Source organism: Abramis brama (assembly GCF_963993115.1).
Source record: "Abramis brama genome assembly, chromosome: 19".
NCBI lineage: Eukaryota > Metazoa > Chordata > Actinopteri > Cypriniformes > Leuciscidae > Abramis > Abramis brama.
The window spans coordinates 6784557-6809965 of record NC_139981.1 but is presented as its reverse complement, the minus strand read 5'-3'; the positions used below and the strand labels follow the sequence as shown (position 1 = coordinate 6809965).

At 37.4% G+C, this 25409-nt stretch overlaps 1 protein-coding gene across 9 annotated transcripts in view; it reads right to left on the bottom strand.

The window, feature by feature from the left end:
• The window catches only part of mark3a (MAP/microtubule affinity-regulating kinase 3a), a 34657-nt gene extending 9484 nt beyond the window's left edge, over nt 1-25173 (bottom strand). For 4 of the 9 annotated variants that reach the window (XM_084092767.1, XM_084092769.1, XM_084092768.1 and 1 more), the window contains exons 1-14: nt 24466-25099; nt 22236-22427; nt 21650-21703; nt 12865-12913; nt 10933-10998; nt 10763-10833; nt 8619-8675; nt 8080-8316; nt 7875-7994; nt 6572-6671; nt 2839-2951; nt 2606-2756; nt 1811-2013; nt 1291-1394 (exon numbers count right to left, since the gene is read on the bottom strand). In XM_084092767.1, the coding sequence (XP_083948893.1) occupies nt 1291-1394; nt 1811-2013; nt 2606-2756; nt 2839-2951; nt 6572-6671; nt 7875-7994; nt 8080-8316; nt 8619-8675; nt 10763-10833; nt 10933-10998; nt 12865-12913; nt 21650-21703; nt 22236-22427; nt 24466-24519 (1571 nt within the window). In that variant the 5' untranslated portion in view covers nt 24520-25099. Of the gene's footprint in view, nt 1-1290; nt 1395-1810; nt 2014-2605; nt 2757-2838; nt 2952-6571; nt 6672-7874; nt 7995-8079; nt 8317-8618; nt 8676-10762; nt 10834-10932; nt 10999-12864; nt 12914-21649; nt 21704-22235; nt 22428-23212; nt 23411-24465 lie in introns of those variants that run through there. The other 5 variants (XM_084092763.1, XM_084092762.1, XM_084092765.1 and 2 more) reach the window with 4 other exon arrangements.
• Between the last annotated feature and the right edge of the window lie 236 nt (nt 25174-25409).

The following is a 25409-nucleotide window of genomic DNA, read 5'->3' as shown; positions in this document are numbered from 1 at the left end:
GATTTCTGAGAAATATTTTTGAAAGTGGATTGGACCGAGCACCACAACACACTTGTAGCCAATCAGCAGTAGAGGGTGTGTCCACTCATGTGGGGGGAGGAGAGAAAGTGAGCAAGAGGGAGATTTGAAGAAAGACTGTAGAAAGAGAGATGGCTGAGAGACATTGCAAAAGAGAAAAGGTCATAGGAATATCACTGGAAAAGCAGGGTTACGATCATGCCTAAGCAGCAAGGCCTGGAAATGGAAGCCAGGGCAGCATTGTTTCTGCTCCATAACGTGAGTAACATTGGTTTTGTAGTTTCACAGAACCAAGATATGCTGTTGTTGTAATGTTAGCAACAGTAACGGGACAGGTTTGAGTGTCATTGTTCGTCTGGAGCTGGTGACTGACAACCAACTCTTGCTGTACGTACTCTACGTACTCTACGTACTCTACGTACTCTACGTACTCTACGTACTCTACGTACTCTACGTACTCTACGTACTCTACGTACTCTACGTACTCTACGTACTCTACGTACTCTACGTACTCTACGTACTCTACGTACTCTACGTACTCTACGTACTCTACGTACTCTACGTACTCTACGTACTCTACGTACTCTACGTACTCTACGTACTCTACGTACTCTTGTTTACTGTATTTTTTGCAAAGCATTTGCAATAAATGCTTTGCTTCAGCTGTGATAAAGAGACATCCACTCTTGCATTGTGTGTTCGTGCATTTTGTTATTGGGCTGTGTAATACCTACAAGCTTTAACTGAATGTGTAATATTTACCAACTCAGACCTACATGCAATATTTTTTAGGCTTGGTGGAATATTCATGTTTTAAATGGTTCATTAACTTAAGGTACTGATGTATTCGATGTAGTTCTGTGCAAAAGTTAAAATTAAGTTAGGTTAAACCTGCCAGTGTATGCATTTTATTGGGTTTTCTGGTGATTTACACTGTATGCATGTTTATTTCTTCGAAGGTTTTTCACCTACATAGCTTAATGCTATAATAAATAAATGGATGGAAATAATTCACAAGGCCTAATCGTTGAGTGGAATCCAGTTTACATCTTCAAATAGTGAGAACCTGCCTTTTTCAAGTGTGGGAAAGCACAGTTAGACGAGACACTTGACAGTGTGTTTGCTTGGGTTGATTTCAAATATCAACAGTGTTTCTCAGAAATCGCTTTCTGCACCTTTAAGTGGCTGTGGATAAAAGTAGCAAATTGCATAAAAGTGTGTTAAATATTAGGTACTGTACATCACTCAGGACACAGTAGGGGCAGCCTGTACCTGTTCTCTTTCCCGTTAGGAATGACAGAAAGGCGGTCTGTGTTGTTTCTCTCACTGCACACGTATGTGTTTCTCCTTGACATGCCTCCCGATCCGGAGTTATTCTGTGTGACATCAAAAAACGGAAGAGTAATGCTCTATTACATCATGGGAAATTTATGTACAATACTGCTCAAAAGTTTGGGATAAGATTTTTTGGTAACACTTTATTTTACAGTGTCCTTGTTACACATGATACATGTAGTTTCTATAAAAATTACTATAAACTATTCATAATTACATGCAAATAACCCTAAACCAAATCTAATTATAACCCTATAGCAGGTACATGTAGTTCATTATTATTATAACTTAAATGTATAATTAAACTGTAACAAGGACACCTTAAAATAAAGTGTAACCGATTTTTAAAAAAATGTTTTTGAGACATTGCAAGGATGCATTTGTTTGATTTGAAACTACAGTAAAAACACTAATATTGTGAAATTCATAATGACGGAAAAAGCAAGGGTGAACTTACATTAGGTGTGATGGAGTTGCCTCTCTTCCGGTCAGGTATGTCTGTTTTGTTGGGGTTGTTGGCGTTACCCTGGAGTGGGCTGGGGGGGCTGTGAGTGGGGGCCTTGCGTGCTGTGACTCCACCTTCCTGTTTGACATCACTGTCGGCTGTGACAGGAACAGTCCTCTTGGAGTTACTCAACGCCGAGTTAGCGACCACACTAACTGTGAAGGAGAAAGACAGTAAATGAGAGAGAGAAACATTTGAGGGCTTTTCTGCAAATCCTCAAGCATACTGATTAAAGCACCTCTATTATGCTATTTTAAAGGTTCCTGATTTTGTTTTGGAGGTCTCCTGCAATAGATTTACATGCATCCAAGGTCAAAAAACACTTCATTTTTTCATAATATACATTGCAGCATCACCTCCTTTCTCACAGTGTCTGAATAAAAGGATTCAGTCTCTCTAAACCCCTCCTTTCCGAGAACTCTGACCAATCAGAGTCTACTCTGCTCTTTTTGGTCAGATGGCCCAGTCTGTTGCGATTGGTCTACCGCTTACAGCGTGTCGGAAACTAAATGCCCATTACCATATCATATTCAGCCCTAGAGACTTCCTCAGCACTTGAAACAAAGCGATATGAAAAATAACGATGGTGTCGGTTTTACAATATAAATTCGAGCCAGAGTCCTCAATCACTCAAAAAATTCATGCAAAATGGATTTGCTTTCACAGCACAGAAAACAGCATCTTATGGCCTGTGCTTATGCGTGCAATTTGGATCTGATGTTTGACAGTATGCAAAGATAAAGTCACCTTGGTCACTATGGCGTCTGGATTTTCTGGATTCACTGGAGGAGACGCTTCTCTGGACCTTCAGGTGAGATGGTGATTGGCCGTTCATCTCACTGGTTGGCCTGGTCTTGGCCACGGAGAGATTACTATTGGAACTGGAGTCACTGACCTCCTACACACAAAAACAGTAAGTCACACTTGTACTATGGTCCATAAACTCAGTTATAAGGAACCTCTCTTCATTAGCAGCTCACCTCATTGGTCTTCCTGCCCAGCAGTAAGTATATGGCTGTGACCTCATCATAGTTCATTTTGGACAAAGACTCCTGGATCTTCTCTCTGGAGAAGCCCATGCCCACTATCACATCTGGAGAATGACACACACACAAAATACAGACCAGTTTAATACCAAATTTACACTGCAAAGGTGGCATAGAAGTGTTTCTGAAAGGTCATTTATCCATCTTTACAAAGACTGTTTAATGCTGCTCAGAGGTGGCATGAATGCATTTACACAGCAATTATAACTATACTAGGGGCTGAAGTGTGTCAGAGCAGATATCATTTAAACAAAATTGAGCATGCACAGAGCAGCCCTAACCCAGCTGTGTAAAGATGCCTTTAGAGTCTACTTTTATTTTTATTTTTAAAATTTTTAGTGTTTGCTAAGGCAAGCTTTAGATATTAATAAATTATTCCTAAGTATGAGCAATAATTATAGTAGTTTTAATAATACTTAACATAAACCCCTAAGTATTTTTAAACCTGAGCACACAAGTGATCCCACACCATTTGTGCTAAAACATGAAAGAGGGGTGATATCTACCAAAGGAGACTCTAATTGAAGACTACCATATTCAACTCTTTGAGAGATTGAGGATAATTCAATATTTTAAATTTTAGCATAATCATATCACACATCACCCCCTCAGTTGTTATACACACTATAAACCAGTAGGGTTGATATACAGAGATAAATCCAGTTTATTTGTAAGAATGTATGAGTCATCCGTTCCACCTACATGTGCTAACAATACACAGATCTGTCCAATAGCCAACCATTCACTGTTACTCAATAAAGAACAAGCTGTACCTCCTGTTTTAACTGAAAAATATATTTATAAGGCAATAAGTTTTTATTTTAAATTTTTAAAGAAATTCATACTTTTATTCAGCAATGACACACTGAATTGACCTAAAGTAACAGACATTTATAATGTTACACAAAATTGACATTTGGGGGGGATTATCACAGTTTCCACACAACTATTAAGCAGCACAACCATTTTTAACATTGATAATGTTTATAAATGTTTCTTGAGCAGCAAAACAGCATATTAAAATTATTCCTGAAGGATCATGTGACACTGAAGAATAAATTACGTTAAAATGTATTAATAAATACTACTACATATATTAATGTTTTATTTTATTTGATCAAATTATTTGGTGGGCATACGCATAAATATAAATCTTACTGGCACCAAACTTTTGAACGGTAGGTATCTGCAGGGTTTTTAAAAATTAAAAAATAAATATAAGGCTTTTTAAGACCTTTTTTAAGACTTCCCCAAATAAAATTAAGACCATATGGGATATGTAAGGCAATGTTTTTGGAAACATCCTAAACTAAAAAAAAAAAAAAAAGGTTATAAATGATTATAGTTATATTCCAATGGTTAACAACACTGCGTGTATGTTGCATAAACATATGGGTCCATTTTTGCTGTGGGGTGAATCAAAATCCAAATTCACTCTCTGACAGTAGGTGGCACTTATGGAACAGCAAAAGCATAACAGATACCCTGTTAAACCCTGTAATACAAAGCAGCTGCGCTTATGAGAATGGAGAATTTCTCTGAAATGACGAGTTTGCCAGTGATATATACACAAGGTTATACACATTAAGACATATCACTAATCTTGTTCTTCTGTCCCCAAATTTAAGACCTCTTAAGATGATAATTAAGACTTAAGGACCCACGGGCACTCTGGGTAGTGTATACAATTTTTTTTAACATTTGAAGTAAAAAAAACAACAACAAAAAACAACATTAACTAAATGGACAATAAACAATTGGACAGTAGTATATTTATGAATGAACATTTAACCTAGATTCATAAATAAGTGCTGCTCATTGTCATAATATGTAATGCATTAACTAATGCTAATTTTACACTCCTGTTCTGCATGTACATATGACAGCATCACTATATTAATTACAATAACTGAGGTATAACAAGAACTACCCTAAACCTTACCCTAGAACTAACCTAAACCCATATTGTCCATTTCATTACCCTATATTCCTCGGTGCTTTCTTGGGTAACATACTGTAAAAGTAAGTGCAACCACTAATATTAATATTAATAAACTGAATCTTATTGTTAGGTGTCAATTATTTAAGCAAAAAGGAAACCTAAAATCTAAAATGCTATGGCAGCTCAACGATAATGTATAAAAAACATTGAACAAGTTATAAATTGAAGAGACAGATAACTAAACACTATTTTAACTTTAACAGAACACAACAAGAACTAAAAGAAATGGTCAGGATGCTCAGGACTGAGTTTCCAAAAGGGCATCCATATGTTGAAGCACTGGGTGTAGTGAATGAAGGGCCAGTCGGATGTTGTGTGATGGAGAGCTCTCTCTATTAATGCATGTTCCAGATTGAAACAAGATGGAAATATATATTTCATGAGCCTGAATTAAGCCTCTTCCTCTCTCAGATTTGACTTTTAATGGGCTCATGGGAATCCATACGCTGGTTGACTTAAGGGCTTTCTTTCAAAGAACCAAAGCTTCCCGTTTCACCTCCTCTCCACACACACACACACAAAAGGACCGCTGAGGGCTGCCAAGCTCCAGCATGCTCCTCTCAACGTGAGGCTTCACTCAAAATGGGGGCGGAAGGCTAGAAAAGACCAGTCACCATCTAATTCTGGCTTCCACATTCAAGTGTTCTTGTTCCTGCAGTTTCCTCAGTAAGCAACCAGGTGTGTGCTCATGTGTGTGGTTAGGCTGACAGGCATATGTGCGGAACAGCAGATCGATTGCAGATAAGCGTGCAAGGGCTCTGGTGCACCGCACTGCCTCGTGCTCCTGCAAGCTAAACTCTAGTACTTGGAGTCATGTGATCATATCACATTGCTACATGAGGAGATCCTCGCTGTGATAGAGCGGGAGAGGGAGGAGTAGACATCAGAGACGTCGATAGATGAGGGACCCAGCTGCTGGGTATTACGCAATACCCCACACTAACAAGTACGCTCCCTAAGCCCTCATATCACTGTCTCTGGATGTTTTCTCTCAAGTGCTGTGATAAGAGAGTGGATGTAAATATAAATCTCCCTCAACCTGCTCTAAGGGCAGCTCAAAAGTTGACTAGGCAAAATGCTTTCCGCTGCCTTTCTTGCATGCAAATGAACACTGAAATGGTAGTTTCACCCTTCAGACCCACGGACCGTTGGCTGAACATCTCATGCATAAGGCAGACAAAAGTGGAAACACCTCAGGATGTTCAAAGTCGTCATCTGATTGGTTGAATTCAACAGGATTTCCAGGAGATGTGTCTGATGTGTTCTTTAACTGTCTGCCTTGAAACAAAGCAGTTGTGATGCCAAACCCCCTCATTGATGAAGAAAGCCATTGTGTTTACAACTATGACAATGAGCGCTTCTCAGGATCAACTAAACGCTGAAGTTTAAAAAAGTATGTGAAATTCGTGGCGCCATTGTTGCAGTAAACTTGCACAACGTTCTTGAATGAATAATTTATTAGATGCATGCCGGTCTGTTGTCGTAGGGACATCGACTTTGCATCGTGGAACAAAACAAACTGTGATTGGTTGCTTTGCATGTCGGTCAGACATTGGGCGGTCCTTCACCAAAGAAAGCTACAATGGAGTCCAGACCTTGCTACTGGCTACACGAGACTATTGAAATGATGGCAAAAGAACTAATTACAGTGAGGTTTCCTCTTACCTATTCTCTTCTGGTCAGAAATGTCGGCTTCTGGCTCAAGGAAGGGTTTGAGCTCATCATCTTCAAAGCCAGCATTGATCCAGCGTTCCTTCATGATTTGCTGAAGGAGAAAGTTCAGAAACAATCATCTCCAGCTTGAGACTGACAGTCACCATTTCTAGGGCGGGCCGATAAAAATGTATAACTCGCTATTTTTCAAACCTTGGTATTCAGTATATCTAGATATGGGAAACACTTTACAATAAGGTTTCATTTGTTAACATTAGTTAACTACCTTAATTAACATGGACTATGAATGAACAATACTTCTACAGCATTTATTTATCTTAGTTAATGTTAATTTCAACATTTACTAATACATTATTAAAAACAAAAGTTGTATTTGTTACCATTAATGCACTGTGAAATAACATGAACAATGAACAGTTGTATTTAACTAATGTTAACAAAGATGTATAAATACTGTACCAAATGTATTGTTCATTGTTATTTAAATGTTAGTTAATACATTATCCTTATTGAGCCCTTTTTGTAAAGTGTTACCTAGATATGAATATATTTGCTCTGCATTAAAAGGGTGATTTTTTTTTACAGAGGAATGATCCTTGCGACCAAACCAGTTACATTACAAATGTTTAAAATCATCATCAGAATAATAATAATTATTTTAATTTATACTACTGTTCAAAAGTTTAGGGTTTGTACGTTTTTTTAAAAAAGAATTTCAAAAAAGTCTCTAATTTTCTTTATAAATTATTTATTATATCATTATAAATGTCTTTACTGTCACCTTTGATGAATTTAATGCATCCTCGTTGAATAATTTTTTTTCCAAAAATTACTGATCTCAAATTTTTGAACAGTAATGTAAATATTAAAAAGAGTATTTTTTTAATACTCTTATTAATAGTATATTTTTTGTATCAGTTCAACCAAAACTCAAAAGACATTGCAGCCAATTAGATTACAAATGTTTAAAACAAAGTAAAATACAGTAAAATTGTAAAATAAAAATCAAACGAACAAGAAAATTTATATGCACCACTATAACAATACACATTATTAACAGATAAATTCACTAAGACATATTTTTGAGCAATTATACAAATTATTTAAAGTTATGAATGCATGATGTTGCTAAAATATATATATTGAATAAATACATAGTGAATAGTCAATATATTGCTCAGCTCTCTCTTCAGTACAAATCAGGCATTAATTATGAAAAATGTCTGACATGCTATTAAGGATAAAAAAGGAGGTACGGCCAACCAAAAAAAAGGTGGAAAGGAAACAGACTGACCTCTAACGTTCCTCTCTTGGCTGGGTTTAGAACCAAGAACCTCTTGAGAAGATTCTCACAATCAGTGGACATGTAAAAAGGGATCCTATATTTACCACGTAACACACGTTCACGCAGTTCCTGTGTAATAAACAGCAGTAAGTATACAGTAATGTACACATACACACATATAGACATATAGACATTGATAAAGGGAGGTTAAAACCTTGAGATTCTGTCCATCGAAGGGCAGGGAGCCGCTGACCAGCGTGTAGAGTATGACCCCCAAACTCCACACATCTACCTCCGGCCCGTCATATTTCTTACCCTGAAAGAGCTCGGGGGCAGCGTAAGGGGGGCTGCCACAGAACGTGTCTAGCTTATTTCCCACCATGAACTCGTTACTGAAGCCGAAATCAGCTATCTTAATGTTCATATCAGCATCTAGCAGCAGGTTTTCAGCCTGGGGAAAAAAACACAGAGGTAAGAAGAAGAAGGGGGAAAAAAGAGAGACTCCAAAAGGCATAAGAAAAGTGAAATTAGTTTTGAGAATCATTTTCTGAAGATGCTACTTGGTTTGATAATTCATCTTCCAATGAAATGTAATTTCTAATTATTGTTGAGGTGTCCGAATACATTTTGGAGCCACTGTAGAATCCTTTTCGTCTTTTGTTTGTAAGTTCTTACACCTATACACTTTAATACAACAACGTCATATCCCTTTTCTTATTGTTTATGCACAAAAACATGAGAACAACTGCTTACCTTCAAGTCTCGGTGCACAATGTGTTTTTGGTGACAATACTGCACAGCTGACACAATCTGTACAAAACAATTAATAAATCAGATCATCTGTCTGGAGTTTGGAGAAAAAAAATCATCATTGGAAAAAAATGATCAGGATTAGGGTCATCAAATAGTCTATTCAATCAATTGTATTGCCTTTAAATGGTATTTTATAACTTTATTAAAACATTATTTTTATTATGAGTTTCACGGTGTGCTTATTAAAGCAATAAGTCCCGCGAAGCCGTGGTTTACAGTGAATTTAGAACAGCTATGGGGCGTTGTTAAAAAAAAACCTTAGCTAGCTATTCTCAATTCACTATAAAACACGTCTTCAAGGGGCTTATTGCTTTTATAAAACGGTTACTCCATAAAAATATTCATCTTAATATTTATTTTATTCATAAAATAAACACCAGCAACAAAAAATATAACGTTATAACAGTTATTCCTCCGCCAAGCAATGTAGTTCCAAAGAGGTTGCCAAGCAACACATGCAGCTACAAAATAAAAATAAATACAATTATTCATAAACGCCAGTTGCGCAGTAATACTAATGTAATGCAGTCACAGGTGTATGTTTGTTGCGTAATTTACAACGGCTTCGAACGCGGCTCAACCAATCAGAATCAAGGACCGGAACTATCCATTTTATAAAACATGGTGGTTTACAGTTTTTGTCCATTTTGTTATGTTTTTAGGTTTTTGTCCATCCACTTGCATTATATGGACTCACAGAGAGAATCTCTCTTTATGTTCCACAGCAGAAAGTCAGTCATAAACATCTGAGACGGCATGAGGGTGAATTTATTTTTCTTTTTTTTCCCCTTTAAAGTAGGCTAAGTGAATCGTCAGTATGATTTTCTGTCATGTGGGTCAATGAATGAGTGAATGACGAATGAGTGAATGATTCAACAATTACATGCATTTTATTTTATTATAAACTACAGTTCAAAAGTTTGGGGTGACTACGATTTTTTTTTAAATAAATTACTTTTCTTCAGAAAGGGCATGTTAAATTGATCAAATGTGACACTGATAAAAGATACACTATGAAAGATTTCTATTTCAAATTAAAGCAGTTTTTTTTTATATTCAACAAAAAAGCAGTTTCAACAAAAATATCAACTGTTCTGAACATTGATGATAATAAATGTTTCTTGAGCAGAAAACCAGCATCTTAGAACGATTTCTAAAGGATCATGTGACACTGCAGAAATTTCAGCTGTTAAATCAAAGGAATACATTACATTTCAAAATGTATTTAAACAGAAAAGTCATTTTAAATTGTAGTAATATTTCACAGTATTACCGTTTCTTATTCAAATAATTAATGAGCATAAGAATGCCAAACAAAATATTTATTATATATAATTTTTATTGAAAAATAAAGCAACTTTAATTAACCTTCTCTGTGCGCTAATAAACTTTGATTTGTGCTAATGAGCTTTTTTAGGCCACTAGCGCCAATGATAACACCCCCCGAAAAATAAGAGCACAGCCTGCACCCTGACCTAACATTTGCACTGGCAAAACCGTAACTACTTTAGCTATTGATCACTTAATATAAAAAACAATATTGTGGAAACTTTGACGTTCGCATCCAATCAGACCGTAGTCACGCATAGATATTTCTAAACAAACGTCAGGAAAAGAACATTGGTCCAGACCAGGCTTGCCATGGGTTGTCTACTCGGATTAATAGCTTTTTCCAAAATTCAATGGTTTGCATTGATTGACTCTTTATTTTCACAGAATTGGCCATGCTCAACCATGCTGATAATGACTAACCGTTCTGTCCCAAGTTCAAGTATTACGCAACACACTCAAAAGCAACAAATACACTCCAAGTGCAGATAATACGGCACAGCTGAGCGTTAATATTACTTTAACTACGATGTCAGTGTCTTCAGTCCCTCCACATTTCAATGCAGTGACATTGAGTAACCTCACATTCTTCAACGTACTTGTGTCAAAGGGCACTTGTAAGATTTAATGTAATAACAGTCACGATATGCATGTGCCTAGTGGGCTGATGAGACTCATTTAAACTCACACCGAGTAGCAAACCAATCAGATGTGTTTGCCTAACATGTTGAAAGAAAACAGTAAGAGAACTGCACCTGTCTAAATTTAGCTCTGGCCTCTTTCTCTTTCATCCTCCCATGAGCCACCAGGTAGTCAAACACCTCACCTGCACGACACAGAGCAGAGAGGTCAAAGATAAGACCAAGAGTGGACAAGAACACAAAATTAAACTCTCTCTCACACACACACACACAAATACACTTACCTCCGCTGGCATACTCCATCACAAGAAACAGTGTCTTCTCAGTCTCTATCACCTCAAACAGTTTGACTATAAAGAAAGTTACGGAGAAGAGAGAATTCGATGAAAATGCACACATAGAAAAAGGAGGCAAAGGAAAAGGGGCTTTCTTTCAGGTCAAATCAGGCACAAATCTTGATATCTCTAAGACTTGTTCATAAGGACAGGTTCATCTGATCCCGAGTAGACATTTATTAGGCGGGTGTTCACATATGCATTTAAAAACAACTTGGCTATGTGTAGGCTATGTCCACACTAGTGCGTTTTCGCATTATTGTGTTTTAAAATGCAGTTCTGTCTCCATTTTATCGTTTACACGGTCGTCGAGGCTGGTCTGTTATTGACGTCTTTAGGTAGTGTGTTGAGGAAGAATACGCAATGATCCAGAAGACCCAGTCAGGGAATGAATGTGGGCAGCCACACCTTCGTTTTCAAAAGTCTCTGTTTTGGTCCGTCTACACCGAAACTCAACCCTGGTGTTTTCAAACTAAAATGGGGTCTGCAGCGTTTCCAAAAGGGTGGAGAACTCCGGAGTAGTGTGGACACCAGGCATAACCGTAGCAAAAGTTATGCGTTTGAATAAAATGAAAATGCACAAGTGTAAATAGGGCCTCAGTCTTACAAAATCCAATTCTCAAAAAAAGTTGTGTCTGTGTATTTGGCTGAAATATGTGAAGAGTTCAGATGCAAAAGTCTCTAAGTGCCATCTGAAATTTTCTCCTAGAATGATCATTTTTATCAGGCTCGTATATTTAAGTTCAATAATTTCACTTAAATGGCAATGCAAATTACCTATTAATTGTCATTTAAGTGAAATTACTTAACCTAAAATAAACAAGCTTTATAAAAATGATCATTCTAGAAGAAAATTTCAGATGGCACTTAGAGGCTTTTGCATCTGAACTCTTTATATATTATATACATTTTTACACACACGCACGAACGCACTATGTTCATTTTTTCATGTAAGTCAACATCATCCCTGGTTTGGAGTGAAATTCTGTGTTATTAAACAGTAGAAGGGAGTGTTTAGGAAACCTTAATGCAACTACTGTTATTTTATATAAAGTCAAAAAGAAAAAATTAACCAAATAAAGCCTACCATGAAATTGACATGTTTTTGTACCATGCTAAGTTTTAGTACCATCTAAACAATGTTGTTACTGTTAACTAAAACTATTAAATCTCTTTCATTAATGACTATAAATATTAAATGAATATTCTTTTCAAATGTTGCCTTGGCAAAAGTTTTAAAACTAAAATTACTAAATTGAAAACTGAAATAAAAAAAGCTAAAAATATATAAAAACTAATAGAAATGACAACCACCTAAAAAAAAATTACTTAAACTTTAACACTGAAAATATAGTATATTAATAATACTAAACTACTGTGATGTAAAGAAGGCATATGAATATGGCAATCACTCAGTATACATCAAACTACTGTGATATTATCAACTGTTCTTGTCGCCGTTCCATAATAATACCACAATCATTTTTACAAGAGCGGTTTTACTGCCTCGCTCTCATGAGCTTTATTTTCCTATCTCTTTGGAAGTCATTTCTTATTTATAAATACTCCTCTGCACATTTAAAAGAAGGTTCCACTTCATCCCATTTTGTTTAACGTCTGTCGGTCGTGAAGCACCACGAAGCTCTCTCATGCTGTACCACCGACAGTGTGTCTAAATATAGGCTAGTGAAACATAAAGCCCCTCTCTGTGTGAAGACATGACGACGTGTCTGGCTCTGCTAAACATTATGCTGTTTGCAAACAGGAACTAACAACAAATGTGGAAGAATCAATTAAACTAAATGAGAGGAACAGTATCTAAGCCTCTACTTATGGAGGTGGTGGGGGTGTGTGTGTGTGGGCGCAAATAAACACACTTACCAATATTTGGGTGGTTTAAATTCTTCATGATTGTGACTTCTCTGGAAAGCTGTTGAAGAGAAGAACAATTAAAATGTAATCAACATGTCACAGTGTATTGTTAAACAAAAGCTTTGTGCCATCTTTCAGCATTAACATGGAACAGGAAGCTAAATACAGCTGGACTGTGTCATTGTCATAGTGAACAGAGTGCTTGCTTTTCAGTGGAAACTAGCGTTAAGTGCTATTCATTATTGATCCCTAAAAAAAAAAAAAGGCTGAATCCTCCCCTCTCAATGGAATGGAAGTGTCATGCATCTTTAATAGCGCTATAGTAGGCAGACTGTGTTCCTGAGCTGTTAGCATGTTCTGCTTTCCACGTCCTGCTCTCACAAGTGTAGCTGTAGCTTCTGAGAGGGTGCGAGAGACACAGTGCGATTTCTGGACCACAGGGAAACACTTTCGGTACAGCATAAACCCAATCCAATTCTCACTACACTACAATCTGAGTTACACCACTCATGGGAAACTGCAGAACTCACATACAATAAAAACATGTTCATTTAGACACAAACTCAGCAAGAGATTTCCTCCCTCAGATACTGGCTTGACTGGGATTTCTTTTAAGGGAAGAATCCACTGGTGAATACAGTAAATATTAATGAATAGATATCACCATAATTCCCCAGGTGAGTACATTAAAGGGGACCTATTATGCAAAATTCACTTTTACATGATGTTTGAACATAAATGTGTGTCGGCAGTGGGTACACAACCACCTTTAATAGTAAAAATCCACCCTTTACTCTTTTTACATTCCCCTTAAATTATAAACAGTGTCTCAAAATAAGCCATTCACTTTTCCTATTCATTGTGTTTGTCACAATGTAACAAGCCCCACCCATGACTGGTGATGGAATCTGTCCTGTTAGCTTAGATCCTGAGCTATACACACACTAGACCATGGCTGCATCCGTAATCACATATCCTAATTCACAGTACTCATAAAAGAGTAGGCAAAAGGTACCCGGATGACCTACTACTTCTTCCGAGATTCTGAAGTGTGCATACGATGAACACTTTACTATCCCATGAGGCTACGGGAGAGGATTTGTGAATGGCAGTGAAGTGACGTAACTGACACTGGTAGGTCACATGATAATGGCGGCATGGCAAATGAAATACACACTAACATATTTTTTTAGCGGCCGTGAAGTAATTACTTGTTCAAAATAAGTACCAACTCAAGAGTATGTGCTTTTGGACGCAGCCCATGTTTATCTCCTAGCTAAAGCCTACCAGTGTCAGTTACGTCACTTCACTTGCGCTAGTTTTCCATTGCTTTTCTTTTTAAATGTATTAGACGGACTTGTTTGACCGTTGCGCTTGCATCGTTTACTGTGTCTCGCACAGGAAACTGTATTATAAAAACGAAGCACACAAGTTAAAAGAAGTTTAACTTTTAAAAACGCGTCTGGACACATTGTGTTTTACACTGCACGTGTCTTGCGTTTTTAGACGCAAAGACGTGTAGTGTGCTAATGGGAGAAACTCCCCCCCCCATCTAATGCGTGTTCAGAAAATAATGGAAAGGCAGCACAGTGGAATGCAAAAACGCATTCGGTGGATACAGTCGCATTCTTGTTTCTCCTGTTTAGTTGTTTCCAGAGTTTCGGTGGCACATGCTGTAGGCTCCGCCCTCTTCTGGAAAGGTGGGTGGGGAGCAGCTGCAGCTCATTTGCATTTAAAGATACACACAAAGGAACTGCGTGTTTTTGCTTCCACCCAAAGAGGGGTATTTTGGGCAGGGTATAATAAATGATCTGTGTTGTATTTTGAGCTGAAACTCAGTTCACAGACACATTCTGGGACACCCAAGACTTTTTCCTAAGGACACCTATTCCTATTCCACCTATTCCATTTGAAATATACGAATGAGGCATTAAATAGGCACAAGTTTGTATACATTTGCAGAACAGAATTCTGAACATTGGATAAAGTTTAGTTGGCATATTACAGTTGAAGGAATAGTGCATCCAAAAATGAAAATATTGTAAATTACTCACCCACATTTAATTTCAAACCCATTAGACTTTTGTTCATCCTCGAAAGACAAGTATGTTTTTTTTAATGGAATCTGAGATTTCTGTCCCTCCATTGAAAGCCTATTCACCCAAAACTATGCTTCACAACGTATATAATGATCGTAAAATAAATCCATATGAAACAAACAGAAGTCTTCTGAAGAGACACAATTACTTAATATGATTAAGTGATTTAATTTAAGCTTTTATTGTCACAAATGTGAACACACCTGTACAGAGACATTTGAAATTGGAATCGTTTCTAGTTCCTTAAACAAAAATAATAATAATTATATTACATTACATTAGTTCATGATTCAGAAAGTAAGACAAGAGCCACTCCAAACTATTCAGTGAGTCAAACTGATTTAAACATCTCTCATGAGACTGATTCACTAGTCCTTCTGGTTTGTTAAAAATCATTAGTTTATGAATCAGACTACAATGGTCGTGCTGTATGATTGTTGTTGCATCCAATCCAAAAATGTATTTATTTATAGTTTTTGTTGGTGTCCAATTTTTTACAACTTAAAAAAAAAAATATATATAGATTTAGCAATACGGAATTAATCTATAACAGTGTCACAGAGCATTTTAAGATGGTGTCTGGGCCAAATAAGTGGAAGAATACAGATATTACAGGACTAGTTCAAAATAAAATAAAAAATAAGTCATCATTTACTCAACACACAAGAACCAATGAAGTTTTGCCAATCAAGTATGTTTGTGTATGCGCTTACCATATTTGATGTGCTCATTGCATTGATCAATGTTTTTATGTGAATAAAAGTCTAAATTAAATCTATTCATCATATCATCCATATGAATGGAGTGGTTAAGTCCAAATTTTCTGAAGAGACTCGATCGCTTTACATGATGAACAGACTGAATTTAGGCTTTTATTCACACATAAACATTCACATCAGCTTTTATTCACATTAAACATTGATAAGCAAATGTACAGAGGACTAAAATTTGGTAAACAGAAGTTTTCAAGCTTGCGTGATTGATGTGCAAGAACCAATGAGGTTCATTCTCATTTGTTACAGCATGTTTGAGGCTCCTCAAGAATCAAATGAGGTTTGTTCTCGCACGTCAAGCAAAGATGGTTGAGCTTCATGCATGTTCGCTGATCAATGCTTATATGTAAATAAAAGCCTAAATGAAATCTGTTCATCATATGAAGCAAATTGTGTCTCTTCAGAAGACTTGGATTAAACCGCTTGATTCATTTGGATTTCTTTTGTGATCTCTTTATGAATCATCAAAGTTTTGAGTGAATTCATACTTTGCAGTCACGTGACTACCATGGATACCTGGCGGGCAACAAACGGGTATTTTCAACATAGAGTCCTGTAGATCCAGGTCTTTCTAGTAGCTATCAAGTCTGTTAGCGAGCTAGCTGCATAAATATGGACTAGGATTAACTCCAAGGTAGCTAAATTGTGTAAAGCAGACAAGGTTTTTTAAGATAATCGAGCAGTAATAATTCCTCCATAAATAATCTAGCTCTACTGTTGGGTCATCTCTGGTTCTCATTGAAAACCATAGATATCACAAACCTCAAAACAACCTATCACACACTTTTGTTGTTGTTAGCAAAAGACGACAGCTGTTACTGTGCATTCACACTGCCACCGGCGAGAGCGTCAAAGTGCCCGGAAGTCATTCATTTTCAATGAATTTTGCCGCTCTCGCCGGCGGCGATGTGAACGTACAGTTAGCCTAGCTTAGACTCATAACAAAAACAGCTGACTCGACGAACCAGCTGGTGGTGTTGATTGACGAAACTACAGGGTAACTTAAAGACACGATTAATTACATGATAATACACCCACTGTATTCAAACAAATGTTGAAATTACCTTTGATGGGTATTTGACCTCCTATGACTTTCAATGGAGGGACAGATATCCCTTAGAATTCATTAAAAATAACTTAATTTGTCTTTCGAAGATGAATGAAAGTCTTATGGGATTGGATTTTGAACAACAGGAGAGTGAGGAAATAACAGATTTTTCATTTTTTGGTGAACTAACCTTTCAAAGCTTACAGTGATGATTTTTGATCTCTCTTTTTTATCACATAAATAAGAAACTAATCAACGGTCAGAAAAAAAAAAAGTTTAGGAATAAATCGTTATAAATCAGGTGAATTATATCTGAACAAGCCCCTCTCTAAAAATCTTCAGAATACAGATAGGAACAATAAAGATACATCAATAGAGAATTATCTCAGTACTATCAGTTGGGTGAAAAACAGAAGCCTGAGAAAAGGCTGTGTTTCTATTGATTTATAACACATGACTCAAATGATGCCATCCTGGTCTCTCGTTTGTCATTAGACAGTGGCACTTTCAAAATGTCTGAATCAATCAACTCCTTGATGAAAAGACATTCAGATCTGAGGTTTGTGATAAGAACAATGCTTTCTTAAATTTCAGATAAAAGAATTATGGTAATACTTTACAATGGGGTTTCATTAGTTAACTACTTTAGTTAACATGAACTAAGAATGAACAGCATTCATTAATCTTAGTTGTTAATTTCAACATTCACTAATTCATTATTAAAATCGAACGTTATTTTTGTTTATCACTGTGAACTAACACGACAATGAACGCCAGTATTTTTATGTTAGTTAATACGTTAACTAATGAACCTTATTGTAAAATGCTACCAGAATATTGAAAAGGGGGATAAAAAGGACAATATCTAATCACTTACACGTTTCATGTTTTCATAACTATGCTTTCACATCATTGTTTACATCATTTATTCCAGGTTTAATTTATTTAATATCAGATTTATATTTTCCACATGATTGTCTCTCTTTTTCTTAAGATTTTCTTTGGTCTCTCTCAGCTCTCACACTCTCCCTCCCTTTGGTGCACCATCTTAACGCCTCTGTGATGACTAAAAAACACCAGTCCACAGCAGAACATCTCACTTCAGTCGAGGAACCAGACCGAGTGTGGAGCTCAGACGCCCACGGGCAATTACACAACCTCCGACTCACAACAACACACATGCACAATCATGAGGACACGTGTTAGAGTAACACAACTAATTTCTAAAAACATCACCGCATGCTCCACTGCTTCAACGGCAAAAGAAATGAAGACAAACAGACAACAACAGAAATAAAGGACACATACTTTCACGCTATTCAGAAAAGTGTTGTTATCGTTAACTAATGGTGCATTCAAGTCCTCCTGGGAAGTTCGTATTTGCGTATTTCGAGTTGAGTCGTGTTTGCGACATTAGGTGCGTTCAAGTCACTTTCGTCTGAGAAAGATGGTGGTGTACCTTCTCTTAATTTACTACACAAAAATACAGCAAGGTTTTTAAACTACTTCTAGAAAATGAAAAACAAAGAATATGCATCAACTTTGTATACACACACACACAAAATAATTTAAATAGAAGAGAAATATTGGACTTCAACCATTTTCCAGTATGGTTCAGAGTTTTAATGCCATATTTCCAAATAAGTTTTTACTTTTACAGAAGCTACACTTCCAGAGTAGCTAAGATTACATTATTTGATTAAAAAATAAAGAACTGTATTATTGTGAAATATTTCTACAATTTAAAATAACTTTTCTAATTTAATATATTTTAAAATGTGATTTATTCCTGTGATGCAAAGCTGAATTGTCAGCATCATTACTCCAGTCTACAGTGTCACATGATCCTTCAGAAATCATTCATTAATCATTAACATTATCATCAATGTTGAAAACAGCTGTACATTTTTTGTGAAAACCCTGATGCTTTTTTCAGGATTCTTTGATAAATAGAATGCTTTGAAATTTGAAATAGAAATTTTTTGTAGCATTTTAAAAGTCAATTTTGATCACTTTAACACATCCTTGCTGAATAAAAGTATTAATTTCTTTAAAAGAGAAAAATCTTACTGACACCAAACTTTTGATCTGTACACTACCTCAAATTTCATATATATACATAAAAAAAACAAAAAAAAAACATCATTGTTACACCACGCACCATAGAGGATTAGAGCAAAAACATAAAAAGAGCCAAAGAGACGGCCTGGTTGTGTCGGTCTGTCATCATTGCGGTGCGTGAGTCACAGTCGTGTGTTGGCTGAGGACCAGCAGGCCACAGAGAGAGGATATACTCTGAATCCCAATCAATGGTCGCTGTGGAAAAACTAATGGTGGCTGCGGCGAGCAGATTCCAGCTAAAATTAGAGACGCGACTCGGCTTGTGTATCTCTGAGCGAGCACTGATTAGCATTATCATTTGAATTCTTCTGATCATCCCATTCCCACATCTCCCTCCAGCCTTTCATTTCACATTTATCACTCATACTGTATGTACATCTTCTACTCCTCTCATTCAGACTGTCATCAGGCTGTTTGTGTCTGTGCCTGTTTTCCAGTCTTTATCTTCCATCTCATACCATTTTGAGGTCCCTCCAGTCTGTCACTTCACTGTCAGCCCACCAAAATGTCCATCTGTCCTTCCCCCTCATATCCTCTTCCTCCTCCCTTCATCTTGGCTGTTGTGAAGACTGATTATGAACACCAAACTGTTCACCACCATAACACTGTCCTAACCAGGCGCAATGGCATAAAGCAACAAGCAATATAAGTTGATCTTTTTTTTATTTCTGTGCCACTGCACTGGGTAATTCCATTTAAACTACTATCCCAGAGTTCCTACTAAAGGAGCATCATTTAGGCACAGTCACATTTACCATTGCTCTGCAAATTTTCACAGACAAAATCCAGTCATTTCAATAAGAATCCACATGGTTGGGAATTTCCAGAGAGGATGAAAAGATCCACGCAGATTTGGCAACAGGTTCAGTTGGCCATGCCAATTTGCTGCATTGACCAACAGACCACAGTGACTTTTGTGTGAGCACTGAGCAGTGCCTCATACAATTGAGCTTTTTCAAAATTTCGCAAATGTGAACACACCATTAAAGAGACATTTGAAATGGGAAAATTTTCAGTTCCTTAATTAAAAGTAATATTAATAATAATTTATTCATTCATTTTGAGTTTGACATGATGAAAGTAATGACTTGCGACTCCGAAAGAAGACAAGAGCCACTCCAAACTATTCCGTGAGTCAAAACTGATTCACTAGTCCTTCTGGTTTGTTAAAAATCATAAGAATCATCAGTTTATGAATCAGACTACAATGGTCACGCTGTATGATTATTGTTGCATGCAATCCACCAGAGCAATCCAAAATTGATTAATTTAGGTTTTTGTTGGGGTCCAAAAACTTACTTTAAAAAAATAAAAAAATAAAAACTGTGGCACTTTAGATTTAGCAATACTGAATGAATCTATAACAGTGTCACAAAGCATTTTAAGATTGTGTCTGAGCCAAATAAGTGGAAGAATACAGATATTACAGGAATAGTTCACCACAAATTAAATATTCTGTCATCATTTACTCACACACATGAAACAACAAGGTTTCGCCAATCAAGTATGTTTGCGCTTGCGTTTACCATATTTGATGTGCTCTATGTACTCTGTATGTGCATTGATAAATGTTTATATGTGAATAAAGTCTAAATTAAATCTGTTCATCATATCATCCATATGAATGGATCGCTTGAAAAGAGACTCAATCGCTTTATATGATGAACAGACTGAATTTAGGCTTTTATTCCCATTTAAACATTCACATCAGTTGTGGTAAATGGAAACTCAAGCATGTTCGCTTGACGTGTGACAACCAATGAGGTTCGTTCTCGTGAGTCAAGCTTCTGTTTATGTTCGCTGTTCAATGTTTAAATGCGAATAAAGCCCTAAATTAAATCTGTTCATCATATAAAGCGATCAAGTCTTCAGAAATATTGGACTAAACCACTCAGTTCACATGGATTAGTCTTACGATCTCTTTATGAACTTTGTGAACCGTCAAAGTGGTATTTGCGTAGCCGTCAATGGAAGTTGAACGAAATATGAACGAAAGTCTTACGAGTTTGGAACGACATGAAGTTGAGTAAATGATTTTTGGGTGAACTAACGCTTTAAGGGAACAAAATGTCTTAACATACAGAACACAAGTTGCCCATGCTATATTAATTGCATTAACAAATCACAGCATTTGCTCGCTCCACATTCCCACACAGCTTTGTACATATTTAGAAATAAACCTTTCCAAACACAAGGTTGCAAATGCACAAGTGTGGAAGTGTGTTTTCAGTCGAGAGCGGCTTGAGTGGCGGCGCAGCCTGCAGTAGGTGGGCAGAGTATTGCAGCACAGCTGGTGTACTTCAGTATTTGTGCTCAAGAGTGCGAAGGTTACTGCAGGAGGAGCTTCTGTTTGAACAGACTCCTCATGATGATGGGTGACTGAGAACACCAGCTGAAAGGATGTTCCATTTCCTCTACACAAGCCTCTGATAAACGCTCTGGATAGAAGATCAGCACTGCAATCTGCATTCAGTTTAAGATTGTTGAAAGTTGAAAGCCAACATTACCTATGAATCCATGTGGAACTGTGCCACTACCAAACACAAAACTAACCAAGTAGCCAATACACAGTATAGCACAGCCAAAAACAATGTCCCAGAGTCATGAACAAACAGAGAACGTGAACTTCCTGAAGGTAAATTACACAACACTAGCAGCATTGAGGAAGAATAAACCTGAAACATGATGACAGTTTTACATTCAATACATACAGTATAACACATGCACATTTTAATATCAAATGTGAACCTCACCTTTTGAAGGCTTGTTGGATTCAGTTGGGTTTTATCAATCATTTTTATAGCCACCTAAGGAGGAAAAGAGGAAAATGAGAACCTAAACTATATACACTACCATTAAAAAGGATTAGAGGCTGTAAAAAAATGCATTTATTTGATCAAAATATTTATTCAAAACATTTATATTGTGAAACATTACTATTAAAAACATATATTTTAAAAATGTAATTTATTCCTGCGATGCATAGCATCATTACTCCAGTCTTCAGCGTCACATGATCCTTCAGAAATCATTCTAATATCCTGATATGGTGCTAATATTTCTTATCATCAAAGCTGAAAACAGTTTTGCTGCTTAATATTTTTGTGAAAACAGTGAAACTTTTTTTTCAGGATTCTTTGATGAATAGAAAGTACAACATCACAGCATTTATTTGAAACAGAAATCTTTTGTAACATTATTATAAATGTCTGTATACGTGTTGTAATTCAAAAAAATTCCAAAAGGAAACATGAGAGCAGAAAAGCTAATATGTCCGTCTCTGGAAAACTCCCATAGCCCACAGATCAGGAAACACACTCATGACTTCTGATTCCTCACCTCGCTTCCTGTGAGGATATGGCGAGCCAGTTTGACCTTGGCGAAGTTGCCCTTTCCAATGGTTTTTAGCAGCCGGTAATTTCCAACAAGAGGGTGCACATCATCCAATCCTGAGCCAGAATTCCGGTTTCGACCACTTGACCTCACAGATCGAGAGGTCACCTCCCCTCGGCCATGGCCGTTCGTTGTATGCTGTTAGAATTCAAAACACATGTAAATTACAAACAATAACAACAACAAAAAATGTAAAACTAAAAAAAAAAAAAAAAACTAAATTTCTAAATTATAATTTCAGTCTTGCTCATTTTATCCCAGCATTTGCCCTCCAGGAATTTACACAATTTCCGACAGTCACACAAAGACCAGGTATTTGGCAACAGACACAAAGGTCCCAGCCAGAGCAGAAATCACTAATATTGACTGCACCCATCCAGTGTCAGAGAGCTCTATTAGAACAGTCGCATCCATCATCACCCCAAATGATCGTCACGGTCACAAAATTATATCATGAGTCATCTGCATTTACCTTGACGTCAAACATGTTTAACAAAAGTTAATCGAAGTCTGAAATTAAAAACACAATTTAAGTTAATTCCATTACTCTAACATTTCTCAAGGTCTCTTGTAACCTTGTGACAGGACCTTTGTGCAACATACACCAGGCTACAAATAAACAAATTGCTCCATTCAGAGGTCACGAGTGCAACAGGATGATGTTTATTAAGTCAGTGATTCTCATGTGGTACTAACACCTCTGTAAGGGTACGCTGACACTGCGCTATACAATGTTCCCACTAAATCCTGCATATTGTCCCTGACGCCCGACTTGACTGTTATCCACAAAGCTCTGCCTAATAGATTATAAATCCACCAACACTCTAACACTTGATAATAAACGTTAAATAACATAACCATAGAAATGATACGACCCCCCTGCAATAAAACGCACAGAACGATCTTGAATAAAGGTCACTTACGCTTAAGCTTGCACGATGCCTCATATTAGATTGTGATCCTCTCATTTTTGTGTTTGCAAGTTAAATGGCATTGAACCAAACAGCCCTGTCTTTTCTATTAGAAGAACTCATCAATACTCTTTCATCCAGCAACACTGATACTGACGAGCTGCATCACTGCTGGAGTCTTTTTGACACCGTGCTTGTGTGTGTGTGTGTGTGTGTGTGTGTGTGTATTAGAGATTTTGGGGCAGGTGGGGCTGAGTGGATGGGTGATTGAAACCTCATTTGACTTAATTTTCACAAGTGAGCAAGAGTTGGGTATTCAAATATGTACATTCTGGTAAGACATTATAAATATCAATACATAATCCATAAAGAATGACATTCACTCAGATATTGAACACACCGAAGCATCTACAGAATCCTTTAACTTAATATATGAACAGGGTGCACACAATATTCTCAATTCATAAAAAGAGCAATTCATACATATTTAGATAGCTAGAACAACAGACAAACAGACACATCCATATGAGCGATAGACAGACACCGACAGACAGAACGACAGACAGACTGAGAGATGGAGACAGAACAACAAACTGAACGACAGACATATAGAAAAACAGATTGAATGGCAGACAGACAGCATATATGCAGTGGAAAAGTCAAAGACTGTAACTTAATGCTCATTATTCACAGGCATCTTTAAGGGGGACCTGCATAAGCGCGCGTGCCCATGTCACCTTCCCTCACTGCTGACGTATGAGCAGTAACCTATAGGACAGACTGACGCCAATGCGCAATATCTGCATCCTATTGGCGCATTAAACATGCAAACCCACGCAAGATCACTCACTAGTGTGCAGGACTTTAACTAATCGAGCATATGTTGCACTCATTATGCAGAAAAGCAGCCAAAGTACCGATGCCCCAGACCCCATGCGTCACTTCAGCCTGGTGCCCCATCTGTCCAAAGACTGGCACGATACTGCTAATCCACTTAAAGCACACAAAACACGGTGTGGAATGCGACACTGCCCTTAATTCTGGAGGAAATGAGCTGAATGGTTTTAGACGGCAGCATCGGTTTGACTAAAATCGCTGTCTAGGTAACGTTAACTTAGACTTCTCACTAGATGTTGAGACACAGACACGACAATATCAAATAATACACCAATAAGTGAATAATCAACACAGAATTGGGTCAGTTCACGACAGTTATCATTTGCTATTAACCAGTTACTACAACATAAACAGGCTAAGTTACTTACGTTTTCAGCCTTCCGTTCGTTGACGGTTGGCAGGGGGGCTCTTGTTGTTGACATAGTGTTGATGGAAAGCTGCTTTCCCAGAATTACAATTTGAGCAGCAGGTTTTGCAGTGCAACGAATAGGAAATATATTTGACCGATTACACGCTTGGTCAATATCATTGAATTGCTTCTATAGCTGGTAACAAAGTTGTTAAAAGTTTGGGAGAAATATTCCGGACGCTCGCGGACGTTACTGCGTTTTATTACCGAGTGGACGCCATCTAAAAGATCCCTGAAAAGCGAACGAGACCGGTTAACTTGTGCACTGCTAAAAACATAATACTTTCAGGCCTGGCGTCGCTGTCTGCTTCATATTTCGGATGTCCGGTTCAGGTAAGAATAGAGAAAATTGCACTTCTCGGGGCCTCCTCTGCGATCTCCCCCCAAAGACAATCTGCTCATCGAACGGTCCTTCAAACGGACTGTCCGGTATATTCAGTGGTAACGGCAGCAGCGGGGTAAAGCGGGTGATCACAGGCGTCGGGTCCGCGGGGAAGTCACGCTCGTTGACGGTTCCATTCCACCCGAACAGCCGCGTCTGTCGCCTCTGGTTCAAAGCGAGATCCAAGATGGCTGCTCAACAGCGCAGGAGTTTCGAGCCGAGCCCTGAGCGAGACAGAGGAAGTGAGGAAACAGACGGATCCCTGTGCTCATTGGAGAGCGCCGCATCCCTCAGGGAGCTGTAGGTGTTCATATGGAAAAAAGGGGAAAACTTCGTCATACCATAACAACTGTGACACACCCTGTTCAATTGAATTGTAATTTCATCATATATGGTTTGACCGGTTTGGCAAATGAAGACAAAGGTTTTCAATTAATTGGTCAGTGTGCTTTAGTCAAAGATGCACGTCAGAGAAATGTCATTAAAAGTATTGTGTACCGACGTGAGATGGAAACTAGATT